This window comes from Mandrillus leucophaeus, unplaced genomic scaffold (genome assembly GCF_000951045.1).
Source record: "Mandrillus leucophaeus isolate KB7577 unplaced genomic scaffold, Mleu.le_1.0 Scaffold9, whole genome shotgun sequence".
In the NCBI taxonomy this organism is placed as follows: domain Eukaryota; kingdom Metazoa; phylum Chordata; class Mammalia; order Primates; family Cercopithecidae; genus Mandrillus; species Mandrillus leucophaeus.
Window position 1 is genome coordinate 8517074 of NW_012109807.1, and position 11085 is coordinate 8528158.

At 38.5% G+C, this 11085-nt stretch overlaps 1 protein-coding gene across 1 annotated transcript in view; it reads left to right on the top strand.

Moving 5' to 3' along the window:
• The window catches only part of TMEM131 (transmembrane protein 131), a 227685-nt gene that overhangs the window by 104396 nt on the left and 112204 nt on the right, over positions 1-11085 (top strand). The window contains exons 6-8 of the mRNA XM_011969677.1: positions 2885-3001; positions 5194-5316; positions 10139-10219. Of these exons, the coding sequence (XP_011825067.1) occupies positions 2885-3001; positions 5194-5316; positions 10139-10219 (321 nt within the window). The remainder of the gene's footprint in view (positions 1-2884; positions 3002-5193; positions 5317-10138; positions 10220-11085) is intronic.

Genomic DNA, 11085 nt, shown 5'->3' on the forward strand with positions numbered 1-11085 from the left:
GTTGCCCAGACTGGTCTGGAACTCCTGAGCTCAAGGGATCCACCCTCCTCGGCATCCTAAACTGCTGGAATTACAGGCGTGAGCAACCGCACTCGCCAGATTTAAACATATTACGATTGGCAGTTGGTTAGAAGAGTTATCAGCAGTAGAAAGGAGTGGCTGAGTCCAGATGAAGGGTTGTGGAGACCAAAGTTTTATCGTGCAGAAGAAGCCTCCAGGTAGCAGGCTTCAGAGGAAATAGATTGTTGTAAATATTTCTTATCAGACTTAATGTTTGTGTTAATGTTAATGCTGGAGGTATATAATGCGGCATGTCTAATCCCCTCTTCCACAATGGCTGAACTAGATGTTCTGATTAACTCTGAAGTGTTCTTGGCCAAGAGGAGGAGTTCATTCAGATGGTGGGGCGGGGTGGGGGGGGGGTCTTAGAATTTCATATTTGGTTTACATTTGCCAAGTTTTTCACCAAAACTAAAAGTTGCTAAGAGTTAGCATTGTTCCATGTAATTGAGGCTACTTAAGAAACAGTTTTACATCCAAGGTGTTTTGGCAAAAGATAATATGGCAAATTTGGTGGGGGCAGGTTTGTTTAGAGGGTTACAGAATTGTTTTAACCCAAAGGTTTGAGCGAGTTGTGAAAGGTTTATAAAACATTTAATATTGTAAAAGAAATTCTGTGTGTGTGCCTATTGGCTAATGTTAAAAAAAGTATTCATATTTTTCATAAATTGAACATTAAAATAGAAAAGCACAACATGGGGGAAAAAACAACTACTTGGCCAAGATGTGTTATCCATTTTATATCTTACCTCGATTCAGTTTGCCAATACTTTGTAGAAACTTGTGTTTCTGTGTTTATGAAGGATATTGGCTTATAGTTTTTAAGTCTTTGCATGGTCTTGATATCAGGGTAATGCTGAATTACGAATGTTCTCTCCTGTGTGTTGGAAAGTTTATGTAATGTAGGTATTATTTCTTTCTTAAATGGTTGGTAGAGAATTCATTTCCACGAGTTAAATCATTTAAGATCAGGCTTTTCTTGGTGGGAATATTTTAAACCACAAATTAAATTTTAACTGTGTGCAGGACTATTTCAGTTTGAATGAGCTTTGGCAGATTGTGTCATATCTAGCCAACTGTCAAAGAATGTGTCCATTTCTCCTAGCTGTTAAATTTATGGGCATAGAGTTGCTTATAATACTCCTTTATCATTCTTTCTGTGTGTACAGGTATGCAGTGATATCCACATTTTAGTTCCTTATATTTTTGACTTCTCCCTTTTTATACACAGTCACTCTTTGCAGGGTTTTATCCATTTTTTGGAGTTTTTGAGCACCAGCTTCGGTTTTATTGATTTTTTTTTTTTTTTTTTTTTTTGCTACTTTCTGTTTTCTGTTTCATTAATTTTTGCTCTATTTTCCTTCCTTTTGCTTACTCTGGGTTTAATTTATTCTTTTTCTAGTGTCTCAAAACAGAAATGTAGATTATTGATGTGAAACATTTCTGTTCCAAATAAGCATGTAATGCTATAAATTTTCCTCCAAGTATTGCTTTACCTGCAGCCTTCAGATTTTAATATTGTGCTTTCATTTCCAGTCAATTCAAAATATTTTAAAATTTCTTTTGTTACTACTTACTTCCCCCGTGGCTTATTTTAGAAACATGTTGTTTAATTTCAGACTATTCGGGGGTTTGCCAGATGTCTTTCTGTTGCTGATTTCTGGCTCGGGTGTGAATAACACCAGTGTCTACAACTTCCAGGGTTTTTGTGCTCTGGTGCACGTTCACACAGTCAGCCTCTAGCAATGTGTAAACATGTCAGCTGCATTTTTAGCTGACACCTCCTGTATAACAGCCTCATCTTCTTCCCTTCTCTGCCATGGGTGAGCCAGTATTCCCATTCCGTCTGTCCTCGGAAGTGCTTGTCTTTCCTACAGTTTTGGACTAGTTGATAATCCACTCTGTGATGGGTTCAAGAAAAGTCGTGAATTATTGTAATTATTCGTTTGTTGCATTATATTACAGTAATGTAGTACAACAAAAGAATAGTTACAATAATTCACAACTTGTAAATTATTCTTTTATTGGTGGTAATGTAGGAGACATACTCTGTCTAGACATCTTTCTTCAGACTAAGGTGAAGCCAGAGTCTTACTACCATGTATTTTGAGCTATAATTTAGGTAGCATGTTGGAGTTCTAGCCATAGAGGCAGAATGAGACAGGTTGATGGCTTTACATATTAAAATGTATTTTAAGGCTTTGTTGCAGGGCAGAACCGCAATTTCAGTCTCTTGAACGTGGGAGTAGCCCTATTGTTTTGTGGTAATAACATTTTACTTTACTAACTATAGTGACATTCTCAGTTTGCAGAAAGTAACAGGAGTGAGTTCCTGCACATACACTCACCCCGCCTTCTTTTCTATTTAAGTTGCCGGGACATTTTGTTTCTTGTGTGGATGGAAGGCAGATTTCAGAAGGTTGAGGCCTGGGCTTATTCTTTGGGCTAAAACAAGTCACTGCTTAGTAGTACAGTAGTATATCTATATGAAAAGCTCAGCTTTAATGCAACTTGTATCTGATTTTTGATCATGGAACAGCCTGTAATTAGGTACTTCATGCCAGCCTAGTGATTGTTAAATGAACAGAATCCAGTAAACCATCTGTTGTACAAGGCTGTGGCTCTAATGGACAAAGGATATGTGACCGTAGACATTCAATATCGAAGACATCTTTTTAATTATTTTCCATTGCTAACTTAAAGCTTAAACTTCTAAAGGAAAAACTAGTTTATGGAAATGATTCTAAGATACTTATTTAAGGAAGTTGAGCTGTATAATTTTTTTTCTTGTTATGAATTTAACTTTATTTATTTTCTGTTTCAGAAAATTCTTCCAGGAGGAAATACATCGTTTGATGTAGTTTTTCTTGCAAGAGTAGTAGGAAATGTAGAAAATACTTTATTTATTAATACATCTAATCATGGGGTATTTACTTACCAGGTAAGAGCCAGAATTAAAACTTATTTTATACAATATGATCATTACCTCTGCCTTATATGCCAGCCTTTTAAGAATGCAGGAACTCAGAGGATAATAGAAAATGTAGGAGTTTAGACTTAGAGCATTTTTATACTTACAGTGAATATCTCTATTCAAATCCGACTGAACAGGTGATTTTAAAGCGACAGCTAAAGTGTTAATGCAAGATTGGTTGACGATAGTGAAAAGTATTTTCATACTGACTTACACATTCTCGTTTAATTTTTACTTTTACACACTTATGAAGCACGCTTGATAATAGTGTCAAGATTAAAACATGCCTACTTTAGTAAGTATTTTTTTGATAAACTTATTTTTACATAGAATTTTGGTTTAGGTCATTAAGGGAAGTTAATGTATATAGGAGTCATATAGTAAATCTTTTTGTATATCAGCTATTATTCTGTTTGTGAATCAAGATTTTTGTATGTCAAGACTATTAAGGCTGGGTATGGTACTTCACACATGTAATCCCAGCACTTTGGGAGGCCAAGGTGGGAGGATCACTTGAAGCCAGGAGTTCAAGACTAGCCTGGGCAACAAAGCAAGACCTCATCTCTACAAAAAACATTTTTAAAAATTAACTGGGCACAGTGGTGAGCACTTGTAGCCTCAGCTACTCAGGAGGCTACAGTGGGAGGATCCCTTGAGCCCAAGAGTTCGAGGCCACAGTGAACTACGATTACACCACTGTGCTCCACCCTGGGTGACAGATCAAGACCACATCTCTAAAAGAAAAAAAAAAAAGATTCTTAACAGTAATTGCTCATATTTGTCCAGCAGTGTACTACGCATGCCCTTCTGCCTATGTTATAGATACCGTTATTGTTGAAGTTGAAGTTTTAAAAGGTTTGCCCATGCTATTAGTAAGTTATTAAAGGGGACTCAAACTCATGTCTTTGTAACTATAAAGACCGTAATCTTTACCACTGTGCTGTGCTGTCTGGAACTCGAGTGTTAGCTCTGACACATTACAGGTCCTGTGCCTTTGTGTTTTTTTGGTTTTTTTTTAAAACATTTCCTCCCCAGTACCCATTAACTCTGACACATCATATAAAATAAGGGTCAGAGTCAGTGTTCCCTTTTAGTAGGGACCGTGTCTTCTGTTTCTGTAAGGTGAGTAAATGTAACGATTGCTTAGTAGACATTCAGTACGCTGTTGATGCTTGGTTCAGTAATTTTGAAGTGCTAGACAGATCATACCCATTTCACGTGTACTTGTTGAGTAAATGAAAAGACTGTCACAAAAATGAAAGTCATTGCCCCGCGACGGCGTCTCCCAGCAGACCTAGGTGATCGCAGCCAATCTGGACTATTGAGGGTCATGATCAGGTTGTTCCCATGGTGACCCCGGTGGCTGGCTGTCTTCTTTCTTTACCTCTTCACATCTAATCTTTCATCAAGTCTTCCTCCTAGATATATCTACAGTCTGTTTACCTCCCTCCTTCTCACTACCACTGCTGTCTTCCAAGCCACTCTTGCTGGATTACACGTTAGCTGTCTGAATGCCCTCCACTCTCCCCCAACACTTACAACTGTCTGTTACTCACTCTGTAGCAGAGGGATTTTTTAAAAAAATCTTTTTGTTGGTTTCCAGTCTGTCTCCAGTACTACGATGTAAGTTTCATGAGACCCAGCACATTATCTGTTTTTTTTACTGTTGAATTGTTCACTATTGTATATGTGCCTAGCACCTCATAGACACTTAATAAATAGCAATATGTTAATAATATCATTTGAATTACTGGTTTACCCTGCTTAGTCAACCTAGGGCCATTCCATGTGGGAATGACCTGGGGCTGGGCTTGGTATTTGAGAAGTTATCTGGGCGGTAGATCCATCTTCTGATGGCTGGAGTCAGGAAATCTTTTGACTCCCTATTTTCTTCTTTTGTCTATTGCATGCCTTCTTGAAGGACTGTTATTCGATTTCTAATATATTAAAGAAATCATTCTAAATTCACGTACATAGTAAATCAAATATGTAGCCAAATCATGTACAGAAACAACATTTGTGGAGTTTTTTTTAAAATAAAGGGATTGTTAATATTTTTCCATATAAATTAAATTTGCCAGTCTCCCTAGATGAGTTATAACTAAAAATATTAATTTTAAAAACAACTAAAATTGCATTTTTTTCCTCCACTGAAACAGGTATTTGGTGTTGGAGTTCCAAATCCATATCGATTGAGGCCATTCCTTGGAGCCAGAGTCCCTGTAAATAGTAGTTTCTCACCTATAATAAACATCCACAACCCTCACAGTGAGCCTTTACAGGTGAGTTTATGATGCTGATTTTGAATAAGCTTCATTTTGGTGGGAATTAATGTCTTAGCGTGAAATCTCAGTTTGTTACAGTTTCCAAGACTATTTAAAATAATAGGGTTTTATAGATGTATTGAAGAGGGTTGTTACTTTTAGTACAGCTTGCTGTAGTCTGAATTTTGGAATACAGTGGTCTGGATTTTGAATTTTTGGAATCATTTTTAAAATGACTGCGGCTTCTCTGGTGTTATAGTTTAGGCAGCTCTGCATTTAAAGAAGAGTTTTTAGCTACACAAGGCTGCTTTTTTTCCCCCTGCAATTCAACACCTTCTGGCCCAATATCCATGTTTTTTAAAACAGTTCAAGTTTATTTCTGGAAATAAATTTTTGGTGATGGCAGCCTAGAAATTAAAATCCAGGGAAAGGGTAATATAGAATTATGATTAAAAGCAAACTTGTTTTTTATTTAAAAAATGCAACTTCTTGTCTTACCTAATCTTCTAGTAGTAATTGTTTCAAGTGTGAAATTCCTCCTCACCGGCTCCTTGTGTCTTTCACAGTGGGAGTGGCCAGTGTCATTCCTTCAGAGTTTCTGAAATCTGTGCCTTGCATCCTGGGGACTTAAGTGTGTGACATGTGCAGCCTCGGTGGCTTCTAGCTGTGTTGTCTGTGTTAAAAGTAGATGCGAATGCTTTCTAGAATAGTCCAGGATGCCAGAGTTCTTTCGGACCAACACTGAAGGACTTAAAGCAGCTTGAAAATGACAGGTGGAGGAAAAATACTGTATTTGGTGTTAAGTGTAGGGCTTTGGCAACTAAAATGGTTGTCCCAGACCACCCTGGTGTAACTGTTCGTAAACAACGGAAGGGGAAATGAGGAAGAACCGGGGGAAATGTTCAGAGCCTGAATAGTGAATGCTTAGAAATGATAAGTGAAAGCAGCAAGAAAGAAATCACTCCCCAACACTTGGCAACATCTGGGTGAAGATAGCTGCTGATAAAAGTACTCTGCCCCAGTTTTAATTTTTGTAGCTGGATGTCTACATCACAGAAAAACCTGCTCTTATGTCCTGCTTTTCAGGTGGGAAGTATTCCCTCTTATCCTCACTATCCTTCTGTCGTTTACATCCTTTTGATACTTTAGGTAATGGTGTAGCTTCCCTGTTCTGGCTGTTATTACAAAGCTATATAGAAACGTCCGAAATTCTTGCTGCTTTCCCAAGGCTGGGCACAGTGGCTCATGCCTGTAATCCCAGTACTTTGGGAGGCCGAGGCGGGCGGATCACGAGGTCAGGAGATCGAGACCATAGTGAAACCCTGTCTCTACTAAAAACACAAAACAATTAGCCGGGCTTGGTGGCGGGCGTGTGTAGTCCCAGGTACTTGGGAGGCTGAGGCAGGAGAATGGCGTGAACCCGAGAGGCGGAGCTTGCAGTGAGTCGAGATCACACCACTGCGCTCCAGCCTGGGTGACAGAGTGAGACTCCAAAAAAAAAAAAAGGCAGGTTCAGGGTCTCCCTTTGTCATTCAAGCCGGAGTGCAGTGGCATGATCATGGTTTACTGCAGCCTTGAACTCCTGGCCTGCCGGACCTCTTACTCTGGTAGACCCGGCTGCATGAGTTGCCCGCTCTGCCGTAGAAGGGCTGTTACACCCCAAGGCTGCTGCCTCATTATGGTGGCCAGACCACAAGGATGGAGCTTGCAGGACTCAACAGATGTTGGTCAGTCTACAATTGCCGGAATGGCCTTGCAGTCTGTACCTTTTCTCCTCAGCCTTTGGAGTTATCAAGCTATCGCCCAGCACAGTGATCACTTTGAATTCAATTCATCTAGTCTTTTTCCAGTTAAAACATTTTAATTCAAGATTTACACAAGAGAGCAAATGGAACACCAAAGCTGCTCTCTTAAAACCAAATGTAGATTGTTTGCCTGGGAAGACGTTCTTAACCTCATAGTCCAGTGTTATTTTGTGTCACTAGTCTTGTCAATATTACAATAAGAAAATATTGTAAAATGAGAAAATGCATATGATTTGTTGATTATACAACATAAACACATGAGTATGTTCTCAGGAAAAAAATATTAACAATTCAAACATGAGTGAAGCAAAAACGTCCCTTTTAACTTCCTGCTTCCCGGTCCAGCTGTCCAGCAGAACTTTCCGTGATGATGGAATAGTTCTTTCCCTGCTCTGTCCAAAAGAGTAGCTGCTAGCTACGTGTGACTGTTGAGCTCTTTAATTCTGCTAGGGTGGCCAAAATGTTATTTCAACTAATTTAAATGTAAATAACCACATGTGGCTGATAGCTGTTGCATAGACAGCACAGTTGCAGTCCAGGCCCTTCCTCATGGACACCACTTTTGCCACCTTGTATGTGTCATTCTGCACCTTTCTCTGTGCATGCAAGCATGTGGGCACAGAAACATTTATTTTGGGAATTTGTTTACACATAATATATTCTGTATATAATGCTTGGCTTCCTTTTTTTCCTAAACTATACTAAATTAGAACAAATAGCACTGGACTAAAAATAAAGAATGTGTCAGATTCCTAGTTTTAATGTAATTATTTCTTTGACTTTGTAATTTAGACTTTTTCTGTCTCTATTTCTTTATTCATTTTCTCTGTTATCAGTAAGCGACCTTTTAATCTTCTGGGGTTTTTTTGGTTTTTTTTTTTTGGTTGGTTGGTTTGTTTTCCAGGCACGACTGGAGTGCAGTGGTGCAGTCTTGGCTCACTGCAGTCTTGACCTCCCAGGCTCAAGCAATCCTCTCACCTCAGTCTCCTGAGTAGTTGAGACTACAGGTGCACGCCACCACACCTGGCTAATGTTTTTTATTTTTTTGCAGAGACAGAGTCTCACTATGTTGCCCAGGCTGGACTGCAACTCCTGGGCTCAAGTTAAGCACCGCCACCTTGGCCTCCCAAAGTGCCGGGATTACAGGCATGAGCCGCTGTGCCTGGTCTAATCTTCTGTTTTCAAGCATTGTTATGCTTGTTTGCTTGATACTGGAAAGATTAATGAAATAATATGTGATGTTTTCTGGTTTTCCAGAAAAAGTTCTACAGTCCTCCTCTCAGTTAAGGTGCTGTTATTATTAATACAATAAGCACTATAGATGAGCACTGTAATAAATCAGGAGGCAAGTAATAATACACACAAAATCTACAGCTTATCAGTCTTTTGTAAATGCATTACTTTTACAGCAGCAACTCCCCAGCCCCCACCAAAAAACAAACAAACAAAAAAAACCCTTTAAGGGGCCAGGCGGGTTGGCTCACGCCTGTAATCCCAGGACTTTGGGAGGCCAAGGCGGGTGGATCACGATGCAGGAGCTCGAGACCAGCCTGGCCAACATGGTGAAACCCCGTCTCTACGAAAAATACAAAAATTAGCTGGGCGTGGAAGCATGCGCCTGTAATCCCAGCTACTCGGGAGGCTGAGGCAGGAGAATCGCTTGAACCCAGGAGGCGGAGCTTGCAGTGAGCCAAGATCACACCACTGCAGTCCAGCCTGGGCGACAGAGCGAGACTCCGTCTCAAAAAAACAAAAAAACAAAAAACCTTTAAGCTTATACTGAAGAATTGCCATTTTTCTTGCTTTGTCCTTTTTTGTTCACTCCTGGAGGACTTCTTGTGATGAAACAAGTGAATGTTTTCCACCCCTTCTCGTGGCTTCACCCCAAATGTAATTGAATTAACTGTATGTTTTCTTAAGAGCTAGGGTTAACTTACCTTTAAAGAAAAGTCTCCTGCCTTATGACCCATTTTGTTTGTATATATTTACCCAAAAGCAAGGAAAGCAGATGTCCACACCAATACTTGTACTCAGTGTCCACAGCAGCTTTCTCTCTAATGGCCAGACATTGGAAACCACTCAGATGTCCCTTCGGTGTGTGGATTGAAAAACTGCAATATAGTCATCAAATAGAAGTGAACTATTAATGCATAAACAATGTGGTAGACCCCAAAATAATTACACTGAGCAAAAGAAGCCAGACACAAGAGTATATACGCTATTACTCCATTTACATAAAACTCCAGAAAACATGAGCTAGTCTGAAGTGACAGAGAGCAGATCAGTGGTTGCCTAGAAAAGTAAGAAGGGACAGAGAAGGATGAATGGATTGCACAAGGCATGAGGAAGCTTTTGGTGATAACGGATATATTTAATATCTTAATTACAGTGATGGTTTTATGCCCAAACACGTATGTCAGGATTCATCAGGTTGTATACTTTAAATAGGTATTATTTATTTTACATCAATGATAATAAAGCTGTTGTTAAAAAAATCACAAGCTTCAGCATAAGCCACAGAAATATTTTTGCTTCCAGTAGAAACCACATATTTTCATGTTCCACTACAGTTGTGTATATCTCAAAATAATATTTACACTCTTCACCATTTCACAGTTATGGTAGATCCACTGCTGGATCTTGTTATAAATGTATGGATAAAGAAGCACTTTATGTTACTATAAGAAATACAAAATTTATGTTTCCAAAACTTGGTAATTTTTGTAAATTATTCCCTTTGGAAAAAAAAAAAGTATCCTGTTACTTCTAAAATCTGGTCCCTGGAACAACTATTATACTTACACTGTTTCTAAGTAAAATTTTCAAAGTTACCTTAATTAAAAATACCACTATTGCTTACACATATGGAGCACTGAATTTAGTGATATGATACATATCCTACATTTATATCTTCAAATGTTTTTGAATGTTTTGTGATAAACAATTAGGATGTCAGAATTATTTCTCTGTAATAGCAATCACATGCTTTGAGAATATGACTTTGAACTTAGCCATCGTGTGCTCTTTTGCCCCAGGTTGTAGAAATGTACTCTAGTGGAGGAGACCTTCACCTAGAACTCCCAACGGGTCAACAAGGAGGTACCAGAAAACTGTGGGTGAGTTGTAACCTGGTTTTCTCTTGTGTGTGCTCCCATGAAACCAATTATTCTTAAATTGGAAAATACTTAACTCCTTATAGGCTGAACAAATATGGATGACTTCTCTTTAATCATTGTCTTAATGTTAATTTATGTCAAGTATATACGAAAATTGGAGGAGAGAGTGAGGAAGGAATATAAGTAGTAATTTTTGGAAAGGGCAGTGAATAAAATTGGTGGGAGTTCTACCCCACTACATGGAAAGTAACTTCAACTATTATTTCTCAGAATTATATGGGTAAAGTTGTCTCTGAGTCTGATAATTTATGATGTGCTTTACATATGAAAAAAGTAAAGGATTAAAAAAATGTAGGAAGGATTCATTATGGTTTTGTTTTGTTTTTGAAGGTAAGTAATTGAACGTTCATATTCACCATTGGTAAAGGAGATGGCACTTGCAGAGGGAACCTAGGCAAGCACCTGTGATGACTTAGAAAATTTTTAATTCTTGAAGGTGATCTATGTTCACCTTCAATATTGTTGAATATTTAACAATATTAACCAAATTAAAGATATGTAAGAGAACCTTATTTGTAAAGGTTCTTGCCATGTGAGAGTTTTAAAAATGTTTACATGCTTTAATCCAAGAGGGAGAAGCCAGTTGTGGTCAATTCAGTTCCATACCCAGGTCACTCAGATCACTGCTCATCTGTAATTGGAGGAACACAAATTTTACCACCAGGAATAGGTTTGAGAATCAGAGTTTCTTTATTAACTGCTGTTACACACACACAGCCTCTTGATTCTGTCTTCTGACCCCAGTCTTGACCAGGGAAGAGATGTGGAGATTACATGTTTAGGACTTTTTTTTTTTTTTTTTTTTT